The sequence below is a fragment of the Paramormyrops kingsleyae genome, chromosome 7 (assembly GCF_048594095.1).
Source record: "Paramormyrops kingsleyae isolate MSU_618 chromosome 7, PKINGS_0.4, whole genome shotgun sequence".
Lineage (NCBI taxonomy): Eukaryota > Metazoa > Chordata > Actinopteri > Osteoglossiformes > Mormyridae > Paramormyrops > Paramormyrops kingsleyae.
The window spans coordinates 5,238,570-5,253,763 of record NC_132803.1 but is presented as its reverse complement, the minus strand read 5'-3'; the positions used below and the strand labels follow the sequence as shown (position 1 = coordinate 5,253,763).

Sequence of the window (15,194 nt, the reverse complement as noted above, 5' to 3'; positions counted from 1 at the left end):
GTTCCAACTGCCCCATTATTTTCCCTTTTCTATTCCGATAAAGAAGCAAAACTGGTAGAAAAATAACTGCTCCCAGGAAAGCCACAGACATCCATTGTGCCGTAACTGCAATTAATTGCCACCACGGGAGTAACTTAGCATCATGGTGAAGCAATTCTATTGACTGCAAAGACATTTTGGTAATGCTAATGATAGTAAATGGTACTTAAGTTACAATGAAAAGTTTTAGCACTGAGTGGTAAAATGGTTGATGGCACAGTGGTCAATGAGTAACACTGTCACACCAAAGATGTTCAGTCAGACTAATCTGTATCTCTAAATTACCCATAGTGCAGTGTTCCCACGATACCAAAATGTAATACTTCGATACAATGGCAAGAAAAATATTGCAATTCGATACCATTTTTCAATACCATATAGTGTATAATGTCATTCTTTTAAAAATATTTCAATTGTAATTTTGTTTGCAGTAAAAATGAAAGTTGTTGTAAACTTATGTCGCTATATCAAAGAAGCCTTTGCATTGCATTAACAGTCAAAGCATTATACAATTAGGGTAACACTTTAACATAGCCTACAGAATATTTGTAGCATTTCAACAACTTTTTCTCTGTGTCTGAGGAAGTTTAACAGAATATACCTACATATATCTAGAATAATATAATTGAATTTGACTATCTCACTCAACCAATGGCATGTTAGTTGTTGAACAAACATCTATAATAATTTCATGACTCTAAAAGTTTGTATCTCAATGATCAACACTAATCAACAAAACCTCACAAGATCATATGGATCTGAACTCAACCCGCAGGTAAATATAACTGCAGACCTGTGCCTTGATGTGGAAAGGGTTAACTGACTACAGAAAATGTTTTAAGCCACAGAAGAATGTCACGTCTACGTCAACTGTAACAGGCTCATACAAATCGATATTTCATTACTTCAGAAATAAGATGCCTTTACATGTTTAGCTAAATTCATGGTGTTTGCCCCCTTTGTCAGTATTACGCTGTGGCACAACTTCCTCACAGACGTGCTTATGTCCTGTGGTTTGCCGCTGTCATTTGGCATAAAGCCAGAGTATCTGCAGATGCCACTCCAGCTACACTCATCGATTAAGCGCTGGTGAAGTTAGTGGTGAAAGCTTTGATGTTTCTGAACTACTCATCTTTAATAACAACTCATGCCTGAGAGTGTGCTGAGGTCTAGGCGTGCGCATTGGTGGCCCGCGAGTCTCAGGGCTCAGAGTGACCCGGAAGTGCAGGCTGTAGAATCGATACCATGAAAAAAGAGCATCAAAACCATTTTATACACTATAGAATCGATACTTTCAGTACTTTCAACAAAATTATCATAGTATATGGGTAATAAAATTGATTTTACTTTTTCATGGACCACTGTGGATATAAGTTAAGTTTGTAATGACAAACAACACGTATAACTAAAGCTAATCCATTCCATCCATCCATGTTTCATACTGCTTGTCTAGTACTGTGGTAAAAAAGTTGAATGGTAATCAAGACAAACTAGACAGACAGACAGACAGACAGATAGATAGATAGATAGATAGATAGATAGATAGATAGATAGATAGATAGATAGATAGATAGATAGATAAAACTCCACCTCACAAGGTTCTTCAACAACAGTACTGAAGACAGGACTTCAGTTGTACGTTGTGTGGCATATTGTTTTTTTTACTCAGCACTAATCCCAGAGACACGACCTCAGCTGCAGCGCTGCTAGAACATACTAATTTAGACCAAGTGTGTCCCTGCTGATTCCGGCAAACCAGCACACTAAATGACCCCACTGCTCCTGGTCATGGGTCTTTGAATTTCAAAGACCATAATTTGACCTGCCTTAAAGCCCAGTCTGAAGCTTTTGTTTTGCATTTTGGGCCACACTGTAGTGATTAGTTTTGGGTCTGGTTAGTCATACATGGGGGTGGTGATAATGGTCTGGCTCATTGGTGTGTGTACTGATAAGCCAAAACATCATCACCACTGCCACAGGAAGCAAATAATGTTGACAATAATCTTGAAAGAACAGTGAGAGTGAATGTCTGGGATATATTAGACAGTAATGTAACATTCAATACTAGTGCTCAACATGTTGAATGTGGGAGAAATAAGCAGGGAACAAGATCGGAGTGACTTAGATAAGGGTCAGGTGACTGCGTGGTGGTCTAGGTCTATGAATTCCGTTGTCTGTTGCACCATGTGGACAGACAGGTATGTTTCTAGGATCTGCGGGACCAATAAGTCTCATCTACGACTACATAGCACCCTGCAAAGCAGGGTTCGATAACTGTGTGCTATGACACATTACTCCCATAAATATAATTCAAATGATCTGTTATTTTATGTCACTTTGTCTCTGTTGATTTGCACCAGACAGGATAACCTTTGTTCACATCATTGAATCCTGGCTGCCCAAAACCATGTTGGTGGACCATGGTTTTTGGACCCCCTCTCAGGAGGTCCTCACCAACACCGATGGTGAGCAGCCCACAGGTCCTGTCGTTTTGGAGATGCGTCTGGCCATAATAATCTGGCCCTCATCAAGTTCATTCAGGCGTGTACCCTTCTGCATTAAATACACTGACTTTGAGTACCGAAAGTGTGTGTGTGTGCGTGTGTTTGCGCGTGTGTGTGTGTGTGTGTGTGTGTGTGTTCTTGACTTGCCTTAGGGTACAACAGGGCACACTAATTTAGGTGCTGAATCTGCCATGAATTTTGGTAACAAATCCTACACTTTAACACCCCCTTAACACACACACACACACACACACACACACGCAAACACTTCTGCACTGTGACTTTCCCCATCATTGAGTCCATATATCACAGGGTAGATATAATAGACTAAATGCCAATCTTTTGTGAGTTTTGCAAAAGCTGCAGACGACACACAAAACATTTAGTAACTCAAAAATGCATATATATACACTGCCGGTTTGCAGGCCGCCAAGCATGTTAACTCCTTTCTCTTTATGTTAAGCTTTTCTCGTGATATCTCGCAGTGATCTCGCAGTGATCTCGCAGTGAACTTTGTATCTCCCGTCTCTCGTTTCTGTTCACTTCGCTCTCGTGCTCGATTCACTTGGCAAGGGGGCCGAGGGGAACAAAAATCTTTTCCGTGGTTTTTCCAGATTGCAGGGGGCCTGCGTCCGTAACCCCCGTGATGTGCAATGCTTGACTGTATTTCATACGTAAAATGTTTAGACATAAATATTTTTATTACATCTGAGACCTGGAATCTAATAAAATAGCTGTTTAGGTGCCTATTCTGTAATACACCCATCCATATGTCATGGGTTCCCTCAAGTGCAGGTATCCACCGACATGCGGATGGGACTGGGGCCAAAAGCAAGTCAATTTGGGTGTTTCTCAATAGTTACAGGGGAGAGGCAAGACATTAAGTACCGTGCCGTAATATATAACCAGCACTCTTACAGCTAATAATGCAATTATAAAATCACAATACTTTATAATAAAGAGATTGCCATTAGGTACAGTACTGTAATAGTTACACCATACTCTACACCAAATAATAATGTAAATACAAAATCACAACATCTTGTAATAAAAAGTGATTAAAATTCACAAAAAAGGCACGATTTGTGCTGCAGAATCAAAAGATGCACGCAGTAGCAAACAATGGTAGCTGAGAAAGTTGACGGCGCCTAAAGCTGCGGTGAAATATTTTATTGTATTTTTACCATAAATATTTTATCGTACGGTACAGTAAGTTTCATTTTATGTAACAAAATAGCACAGTATAGATACTGCATCTGTATCATATCTGCTGATTGTAGCTTTCCGTCATATATGCATTACTATATACATCAGGGGTCACCAACATGGTGCCCGCGGGCACCAGGGTGCCCCCCAGGACCACATGAGTCGCCCGCGGACCTGTTCTAAAAGTAACGCAACTCACCAGTGAGCGGCGTCTAAAATTTAATTTTATCCTCTCGCTATTCTTCTTTAATCACATTTGCATTTATATAGATTTGAAAATGACAATATCTAAAACAAAGCATTTATCATACACGAAGTTTCAAACTGGCAGCCCTTCGTATGGTTCAGTACCCGTGAAGTAGCTCTCAGTTTCAAAGAGGTTGGTGACCCCTGATATACGTATTACACGTTAGATACGGACCGTGAGTCATTATTCGGCAGGCAGCACTGCTCATTCTCCCGCACCTGTAACACTGAGCCAATACACCCGCTATCACCCGACCGCATCCTCTTTCAGGAGTCTCTCCATCGGTGTATATTATATACTATGGATTTCAGACGTAAATGTGATCAGACGTTAGTCGATAGTACATGAGTTGACGGATACCTGTACTTGAATAACATTAGAGGTATCCAGTATGACCATCCGCGAGAAATGCTAACGAAGCTACAAATCAAAACCGCGGGTCAAGAAGCTATTTTTAGTCTGATGCTAGTATGATTTTGTAGTATGTTTCTAGACTGAAGATGTTCATTTATTCATTTGCTGCGTTATTTCACCAGGGTGTTTTCGATTCTCAAAGAACAGATGATGTCTATATTCTGCAATTGCCTCCAAAACAATACGGAGTGGTGGCTCTGAGGGTAGGGATCTGTGCCAGCAAATGGAAGACGGCTGGTTGAAATCCTGAGAATGCCCAGAGTGATTCTACTCCATTGGGCCCTTAAGCAAGGCCCTTAACCTGCATTTGCTTCATCTTGGGTATGATGTTAATCTACATCCAGCCCTATATGGGGGATAGCTTGGGGGCTGGTTGGCACTTCAGCCTCTGGAAAAAAACTCACACTGGTCCATTCGGACTAGCGTGGTGCTGAGGTATCACCTGCCGCATGGCTTCACTCAGATTCTCATCCCTGAGGTGGTTTGTCGTGTGGTGAGTGCAGCAATGCACTGTAATCAGTGCATGTTCCTTACCTCCCCAAAACAGTAGAGAGCTTTTCTGCACATCAGAAGTCTTGAGATTATCTTGTATCCCATTCATACTTAAATTGACCCAGTATATATTATTATAAAGGCAGCCATTCTATAAAACACAAAAGTATCCAATGACTGAAGCTTAACCAATGGAAATGTAAAATCACCTAGAAACATGTCCAGATGAGTAAATGACGATTTATTTATTTTAATTGTTGCTCTAATGGATTATTTGCTAGCTTGTTCTGCTCCACCCCCATTTCTATAAAAATGATAGTTTGATTTTGCTGACTGAGGTTTACATTGGTTATTACTTCATCGCATTAACACATAACTAGATGGGCAGCTTGGTTTTCAAAGTGCCATTGTCTCATTAAGCATAACATTGTGGGGTTCAGTTTACAACAGTTTTTTTTGTACTGCTGTTCTGAATCCTAACCCAAAACCAAGTGCTGTGTGCTGCATGTATGGCAATGGTATCCGTTGCCTATTTCAGCGAGAATTATTAAGGAGCAATTTCAAAATTGTTTGTAGGTTGTTACATTGCTACAAAAGTGCCCTGAAGCCAGAGCTCTATACATCTGTTGTCTGAAACAAGCAAGTTATCCCCTTTTAACATTCAGCATTTTCCTTGGTGCTTATATTAGGCAATTTACATGTCGTTATGCCAAGAAGCACAGGACTGTGGTGCCAGGTGGATGGATGGATGGATGGACGGACGGACGGATATTTAAATTACAATAGCAGCTCAATTTAATTAATCATACTTCACCATGGTCATTTCAAAGAGCCATTGTCTTTCCCTCTTAGTAACTACTTTTACAGATAAAAAAAGAACAATATGTGACAAAAAACTGCTCCCATATTTCTGCTCACTATCAAGTACAAATACCACACTACTACTGGCAAAACACTGTTTGTGTGTGAGCCTCATTTCATCAGTATTAATATCAGGCTGATCACAAATGAGCCAAACATATAAAAACATTTTGATGTGTGTCTGGTCCTTCTTCAAACTCTCCAACTCTGGTATAAAACATTACAATCCCAATTTTAATGATTTTAAGCACAAGGTGCAAGTTTTTTTTAGGATGTGGTCAACCCACTCCCTGAAAAGTCAGGTTTGACAGATTGCTATTATAATGGCAGATTCAGCAGGTAGTAGAAAACAGCAGGATTCCACCAAAGCTCCCTGAGCGTTATAATTAATAACGTGATTTCCGTGTGCATACATATGGTGAAGTTTAATTGATTAATTACGCACAGTAAGACATCAGTAACATTAAATGCAGTAACAACAAAGTACATTGTATCTCATTATATTGTACTGCACCAGGTTTGCCAACTTTGATCAGCTGGTTGGAGTGAGATTTTCAGTTCGAGACAAGTCTGCACAATAATGCACTCATATCTACATTAATGTAACAGTATCATTACCTTGTAAATTGTCTATTGGGTTTGCAAACTACCCTAACGCTTTTAATGTAATTTTAGGTTTATAATGGAGTAATATAGATTTGCCATAAGAGCCTGAAAGCGTGAGTGTCACGCCATATACGTGAGAGCTGGCAACTCTGCTGTACAGTACTGTACTCTCTCAAATGAAAGGAATTCTGATGTTTTGCCGTAATTCTCAAAAGACGCAATATGGGCGTCCCACTTTAATAATTAGTGTGATTCATCCTTACTCGTTAATTCAGATAAATATTATGACTGACTATTATGACATATATTTCTTAAAATATTTTGATGAACACATTAATGATCTTTCACATTGTAATCTTTTAAATTTGAATCTTTTGCATGTTTGTGCACTGCTACGTGTCCCTCTGTGTACGCAGTGTGTGAAGGTGCCTGTGTAGGCTCATGTTACCATATCGATACGGTGCCCTTTAAATAACAATGAAATACTGCTCCACTGAGTTTAGATCAAGGTTTTGTTGATGAAAAGTAGGCTTGGGTGGTATCTGTTTTTGCATACCATCATACCTTCTAGACATTTCAGCCCAGTATACGGAATATAATGGTATTAAAAAAAATATATTTATATATGTAAATCATGTAGGCTCCTGTAAATTCCGGAATCAGAGATAGCCATTGAGCATTCATTGACACCACTGTCACTGCAGATCATACATTTAGTTTTTTGTGGCATTAACCTACGCATGCCCGTCATTCTGTGTTATGCTGTGCAACAAAACATCGCCTCAATACAGCATCCCCATATCAGTTTCTTAGAGAGAGGAGCATTTGTATTTTTTATGGTATTACGAATAAGACCTTCAAGATTTTTAAATACCGGAGTATACCATAATACCGTCATACCATACAAGCCTCAAAACCAGCAATTCGCTAACAATGCACCTCACTTCATTTTAAGAGCAACACGCCCAAGGCTGCTCCGATGGGTGCAAGTACTTTTGCTATTTAAACAATGCTGGTGCTGGATGGGAAAATGGCTACTACACCCGGCTCATGCTAGCAGAGACACTCGCATCTGGTACGGTGTATCTGTACCGTATACAAAATAGGGCGGATCGAGATAAAGGTACTGAAAAACAATACAAATTCCATCTTCAAGACAGCTTCTTAAAACCAGTTTGCAAACGCAAACAGTATACTACTGATGATAAGAACAAATGCCTTACTGTGTTGACAGTGGACTCCATTGAAGCCAAGTGGACAGTTGCACACATATCCAATAAAGGTGTCTCCTCTGTATGTCTCACTTATTTCACATACTCCTCCGTTGTGACAAGGGTTTGGTTGGCATGGACCTTTAGGGATAAAGAAAGAAATGATGATAGTTATGAAAATGTAGACCTTAAGACCAGATAAAACATTCAGCATATAGTTTATCCAGGTTTTTGAGAATCCATCTGTCTCTATTCTGCTTCTCCAGTTACTGTTAATAAATAAGAAATTAATGACATTCTACAGCCACTGCCTAAATGAGCATCTCGGTGGTTAGTGCCGTTGACTCACACTTCAGGGTTGGGAGTTTGAGCTTGCATGGTCTCCTTTGTGTTGTAAGGGTTTCTTCCGAGTACTTAAATAACCCCCCACAGTTCAAAGGCATGCAGTTAGGCTAATCGGTCGTCTCTAAATTACCCATAATGTGCCCTTCAACGGACTATGCTGTCTGGGACGGGCTCCAGGATCGCTGTGACCCCAACCAGGATCAGCGGTTGGGAGATGGATCGAAAGACTGATCACTGAAGCAGGACATAACGTTTCAGTAAGGTTTTATTTGTACTCTACCTTGGCTCAAAGAGCGTAATGCTTTTATAGATACGTCCAGTAGAATGCTACTGTAGCTTGTTTAGATCAGAGGTGGCTATTTTTGGTTTTTAGATGGGCCTGTGTCAGTGAGCTCATGTTATTTTAGATTGTCACTGTATGCAGAACTATCAGCTGATCGTTGTTAAAGGCGTTAAAGCTGACAGTTGTTAAAGGCATAAATTGTTACCTACTTGAAAGGCAACTCTTGCGCTGAAGTCCATGTTGAAATTTTCTATAACACTATAACTACTTTACCTTCGCTTGATATTCAGAGTGAGGCGAATAATAAAAAAATCAGCAATTCTTCTCAGCAAGTGCGCTACAGTAAGAGGTTTAACGGAACACTCCCATTGATATGTATGACAGGGGTAAGAGTACATCAAGCAGGGCAGTCCTGAATGGGCCTACTGTATGTATGGAGTTAAAAGGCCCACAGAACTCGATAACCTACTCCCACGTACTACCTGCCTGCGTCGCCATATATTTTGTTCCTAGGCAGCCGTCAGTGTATGTACAGTGAACACATATTTTGGTAGCATGGACAAAAATGTATAAACACAAAGTAACTGAAGTTGGTGACACTTGAGGGGGCACAAATAATGTACTACTATACTCTTAATTAATCATGAACTAACACTTACTTAATGTATTAATTAATCACAAATTATATTTGTTCAAAATTTGTGCTTGAGTAAAAACTAGTGAGTTACTAGTGTTACCATTCAGGCCTCCTGAAGTAAAGTGTTACCCTGAAATCTTATAGGTACAATAGCAATTCCCTTCAAGGTATCGGAATTAACACCATATTTTTCTTAACCAGATATTTGGCAGTACTTTAAACTATAAGAACATTATCAGACACTGATAGTTAATTATAATTATCAAGCATCACACAACTGTTGCGTGTTCGGCCATTCAAGGCAATCAAACATAAAACATTTGAATTAATATTAATAGGTTAACTCATTAACTCATTGTGATGTCATTCAGCCCATTGTGATATCATGTAAAGTCAATGGAAATCAGTGTCAGCTCTAATTACAATAATCACAGTGGCTTTTGGTAATTCCTATTGCAGTCTTGGTTGAAAGAAAGAACAAAAATGGCGACTGGAATTTTTTCCTTTCTTCCCTGCTTGGTCATCAGTTCTCACTCCCCATGCCCCATCATAGCTTAATACATGCCATCCATTAATTGTTTCCGTTGTTCACTTAGAATGACTTACATAATGACCACCCATTGTCCAAAGACAAAACCATGTGTAACTTGCTTTTACTGTTATTGCTGACAATGACAAAAAGAAATTTGAAATGAACAATACTACGCATTATAAATGACTGAAGATGTTTCACAAAACGTCGCTGACCTGTCGCGTTCTCTGCGTGTAAGCCCTAAATCACATACTGAACATATCTCTGCTGAGCGATTTGGTTTTTCACAGGTTTGTGAATATGTCCATTCATGAAGACAAGCCCAGGATTTAGTAAATCCTTTCATTCAAGAGATTAAGTAACCAGAAAACAGCGATTTATAATCTGAAGGGTAATTATGTTAAAATACATGCTCCATATAGCGTTAGCTAACGGGCTTGTTAACTGGAATGCCGGAAGCACAGACACAACCATTAAATGATGTTTTCTTGTAAAACCATCATATCTGATGACAAACAAGATAGCTTGGTGTGTGGACCGAGGGCCACTTACAAAGCTACTGGTATTTTGTCAGTAGATACCTGTAGGTAAACCCAAGTTGATTTCTATGTGATTGAGAAATATCAGGTGACATTTATCGCGGTTTTCATAAGCATTCGTATCTCAGTCTATAAATATGAATTGTAAGACGGACCTCTTATAATGGCGAGCGACGCCCACTGTAGAGTGAAACAGTTTGGCTAGTGTTTACACACAGATATAAACTGCATAGACATATAAAATGTCTCCTGGTTTGTGTGTGTGTGAGTGTGTGTGTGCGTGTGTGTGTGCGTGCCTGTGCAGCTGTTGCCCATGATGAGGTAATGCCTCTCTATGTTTCACTCCACAGCTCTAAGGCAAGGTTACAGCCGGACAGGCCAGAGCCCTCCGGAAGTCTATTGGTTTTGGCAGAGACCTCCTGTGGGTAATAAGAAGCTACAAGCACCCGAGTCGCACTCTGTGGAGGACTGCAGGAGAGCTCTCTTCAGACAATATATCTGGGTGCTGCATTGTATTTCTATTTGGTACATTTTGCAGTATAGTCCAGTAAGGTTTAACAGAATATCGTCCCATTCTTCTGCAACATTAGACCTTCAAATAACTACTCCATGGAAGTTGAAGAAGTAAAAAAAAATAGAGAGAAAAAATACTACAAAAAATCATCCTGCGACCTTGTCCGTATTCTGCTACCTTATCGGTATTGAACGGTACATTTTTGCACAGGATAAGAGTACGCTGAAGTTCAGCATCCCACAGAAAGGCTTAGAGATGGGCCGTAAAATACCATGCAAATGTCACAGGTAGCATACAGAGGATACGGCCCTGTGCCGACCGTCCACGTGTTAAAAGGCAGAAGAAAGATAACCGCATAAGCTAGCCTTCAACTACAGTCTCTATTTACGCTTAAAGGTCACTGTGAGAGCGCTGGAGTGTGTAATGGACCTGAATCTTTTTAGCCCAATACCTACCCTCAGTTGAGGCATTTTGTACCTTCACTACGGCCTGATGAGGGCCAAGCCAGTGTTTTCAGTAACGAGCCGTATGATTACCACATCAAATGTAATTATGTACACTGTGCTACATTGCAGGGTGAACAGTCTGCGAAAGGTCACGCGTCAACATGTTATATTTTAATTAAACATTTCTGCGTCAGCCCCCACCCCCACCTCACGCACACACAGATTGGGGTAAATATCACTCGACGTGATGCAAATATCCCAAGGCTTCCCCAGTTTGCCAAAGGTATATTTCATGCTATGTCTCAAATTGTAAAGTTCCCCATGGAAACCTATTATGTGAGAGTTGCACTGCGAAAATGAGATTTGGCCCCAAACTGAGATACTGCTGTATGCCCTGAATACCCATCCTGTCCTGATGGATTCAAAATCAATGACTCGAGTCTCATTAAGATTCACCCCCTAACAGTTTACACTGTTGCTCCATCTGCACTTGCATGTCTCTCGGAAAATGACTTTGACATATGTTTAAGTGAGAATTTCTGCCAGAATTTGTCATTCAGAACCAGAAAATTACTTGTGTCCAATGGAGTTTGTATTGCATGCATATTGATTGGAGTATTAGGGAATTTCTGCCATAAGGTCATGACCAACATGTGAAACAATCAATCTTGAATGTCTTTAGCAATATCTCTCCACCTCATTCATTATCATTTTAAGTCTTTCATCAAAAACAATGCAGACGAATTTTCTCTTATTATTTTTTACTTAGTCAAACCTTTACACCAAAGTTAACAAGTTAAGATTAACCAGTGAGCGAGGTATGACCTCTGAATGGCCCCCTTCCCGCTCTCATTAATGTGGTGCCAGCCTTCTCCTGGTACTGACCAATTCCTCAGCGGATCCTCTGAGAAACGTCCTGCTTGCCTCTTGTCAATTAAAGCGGCGACAAATTGAGAAGGAAAAACGGTGGTGTTTGCGCTTTTGGAACAGAATGGGTTCCCAAATTGAATTCTGAGCCCATTCCATGGTATCCTTGCTCGTTTAAGACAACTGGCTTGTGTATGTTCTGATTATAATAAAAGTTGTCCTTAGGATAACCCAGGTTGTTGGTTCCTACCAAAAATATACAGTATCTCCAGGCAGGTTTAGTGGTATCACTACAATTCAGATAAACCAAATCCGCTAGAGTTACACTTGCTTTCTTGCAAACGTAAGACAATTGATGGGGGAAGGAAGAGAGCGAATCACAAATTCATCCTAGCCATCTAAATATATTTGGACTGCTTGTCTCTGGAATCTGAAAATCTGTGCATCTGTTTATTTGCTGCAGGTTTATAACACAGGGTTGTTTAATGTTATGTTTAATGTCCTTAGATGAAATGCCTGATTATCTGAATTACTCTCCGCTGTGCACAGAGATTCTAAACTGTGAATTATAAAATTTTCACATAATTTTCTATTACTTTCTTTATGAAATAGCTCTTTTTAAATAGCAAATTCAATTAAGTAATTTTAAGAATTTTAAACTAGCACCTTCTGGGTTAATTAATTAATTATAAAGTAGTGATTCAGTTGTTAATTTTCTCTACTTATTTTATTATTCTTTCCAGAAATCTAGCACACATCCTAGTACCCTGGTGAACACATCCTTCATCAAATTAAGCCTGACAAATTAACTACAGGTTAAATGTAAAATCCCACTTATAAAGACAAGGCATTAAAGGTCTTGGCAAATAAATGAATGGGGGTAACGACTGGAGGGATAGATAAAAGAAATAAATGCTGATAAGATACGCGAGAGGAGCTTCAGAATCACGGCGGTGCTACAGGAATTTCCAGGCCTAGAAAAATCCCCACCTGCTGAAGTAGGATCTTCCCCATCTGCTGCTGTAAGACAGAAAAGAAGGTAAAATAAATTAGTCATTCTAAAACCAGTCCATTACACACCAAATCTTAACTGTAAAGACGTGGGCCAGGAAACATACTGTGTTGCTGTGTGTTTTATTAACTGTATATTATTGCATTGACATTGAGTGTTTATAATTGTGTATAATGTACAATGTAATATACTATATATAAATAAAACTGACAGGTAAGTTGGTGCATATTGAAATATGTGCTTAACTTATAAAAACAAAATAAGCTACTTATGTATTGTGTGTGTGTGTGTGTGTGTTTAATTCTCATCAGCCATCCATCGCATTATTACTCTAACTGTAACAGGTACGCTGATTATTGTGTAATAGTTGACAAGACAAGATATGTCTGATAAAAAATACGTTAGATAATTTAATCAAATATTTTCTGCAGATAACTTGTTCCTTACTCTGATAGAACTGGCAGCCATGACTCCGGGCATCGTTTTAGAAGCACTGTTTGCTAATATCGGCAGGCGGTGTCTCTGTAGCGTTCAGTCTATGTTTCTACCTTCAGCTACAGTAACAAAATCTGGGTAGCGACCAAAAGAATGAAACTGAGGATATAAAAGCAGATATGAGTTTCTTTGGCAGGTGTCTGGCTAGCATCAGCCTAAGACCTATGGTGAGGGGCTCGAACATTCTGGAGGGGCTCAAAGTATAGCCACTGCTTCTCTACATCCAATGGAGTCAGTGTGGTGGTCCTGACACCGCCCCGCGGTGGTCCTGGTACCTGTCTAAGATGACTCCGGGACACCGCCCCGTGGTGGTCCTGGTACCTGTCTAACATGACTCCGGGTCACCGCCCCGTGGTGGTCCTGGTACCTGTCTAACATGACTCCGGGTCACCGCCCCGTGGTGGTCCTGGTACCTGTCTAACATGACTCCGGGTCACCGCCCCGTGGTGGTCCTGGTACCTGTCTAACATGACTCCGGGTCACCGCCCCGTGGTGGTCCTGGTACCTGTCTAACATGACTCCGGGACACCGCCCCGTGGTGGTCCTGGTACCTGTCTAAGATGACTCCGGGACACCGCCCCGTGGTGGTCCTGGTACCTGTCTAAGATGACTCCGGGTCACCGCCCCGTGGTGGTCATGGTACCTGTCTAACATGACTCCGGGACACCACCCCGTGGTGGTCATGGTACCTGTCTAACATGACTCCGGGACACCGCCCCGTGGTGGTCCTGGTACCTGTCTAAGATGACTCCGGGACACCACCCCGTGGTGGTCCTGGTACCTGTCTAACATGACTCCGGGACACCGCCCCGTGGTGGTCCTGGTACCTGTCTAAGATGACTCCGGGTCACCGCCCCGTGGTGGTCATGGTACCTGTCTAACATGACTCCGGGTCACCGCCCCGTGGTGGTCCTGGTACCTGTCTAACATGACTCCGGGTCACCGCCCCGTGGTGGTCCTGGTACCTGTCTAACATGACTCCGGGACACCGCCCCGTGGTGGTCCTGGTACCTGTCTAACATGACTCCGGGACACCGCCCCGTGGTGGTCCTGGTACCTGTCTAACATGACTCCGGGACACCGCCCCGTGGTGGTCCTGGTACCTGTCTAACATGACTCCGGGACACCGCCCCGTGGTGGTCCTGGTACCTGTCTAAGATGACTCCGGGACACCGCCCCGTGGTGGTCCTGGTACCTGTCTAAGATGACTCCGGGACACCGCCCCGTGGTGGTCCTGGTACCTGTCTAACATGACTCCGGGACACCGCCCCGTGGTACTTCAGGCGTGTCCACATGTGAGGGGACCCCAGAGTAGACCCAGGTCATGCGGAAGAGATTATACTGTATCTCTTAGCTGTCCTGGGAACGCCTTGGTATCCCCTTAGAGATGCTGGAGGTGGTGGCTTGGTAGAGAGATATCTGGTTATCTTCTATCAGACTGCTGCTCCCACTACCCAGAACCAGAGAAGCAGCAGAGAATGAATGGATGGATGGATGTTTTTCATTGTCTCATGTTGTCGTTTATTACAATTTAGCTGCAATGCAGATCAAGAAAATGCAGACCCAGTTTCTACTGTGTGGATGTGTAATATTTCAGTGTCTCTGTGAAGTTCACTGTAAAATATTTAGCGATACCAGTGACAGAAAGAGAGGTACTGGATCTGAAACCTTGAAGTCATTGAAAATTTCACTCTGTGTCAGTTACGTTTACACATTGTATATCATACTTGTTCATACTGCCTCCATGTACCAAGGAAATAGTAATAAATACCACTTAGTTAGTCATCCTGTCATAATGTCCCCCTCCTCTGTGTCCTAAGCCATTCAACCCCCCCCCCCCCCCCCCCAGGAAACATAGACTGATTGATATAACTGAATGACATAGTCCGTGGGAATGCTACATGGTCATGTCTAATATCAGCACACTTGGTTTATTTCGTCAGC

The 15,194-nt window shown here is 41.4% G+C and overlaps 1 protein-coding gene across 5 annotated transcripts in view; it reads right to left on the bottom strand.

Annotated features, from left to right (window-relative positions):
- Positions 1-15,194, bottom strand: part of edil3b (EGF-like repeats and discoidin I-like domains 3b) — a 129,411-nt gene that overhangs the window by 76,341 nt on the left and 37,876 nt on the right. For 2 of the 5 annotated variants that reach the window (XM_023842841.2, XM_023842851.2), the window contains 2 exons: positions 12,734-12,763; positions 7,593-7,721 (listed from right to left, as the gene is read on the bottom strand). In XM_023842841.2, the coding sequence (XP_023698609.1) occupies positions 7,593-7,721; positions 12,734-12,763 (159 nt within the window). The remainder of the gene's footprint in view (positions 1-7,592; positions 7,722-12,733; positions 12,764-15,194) is intronic. The other 3 variants (XM_072714131.1, XM_023842861.2, XM_072714130.1) reach the window with 2 other exon arrangements.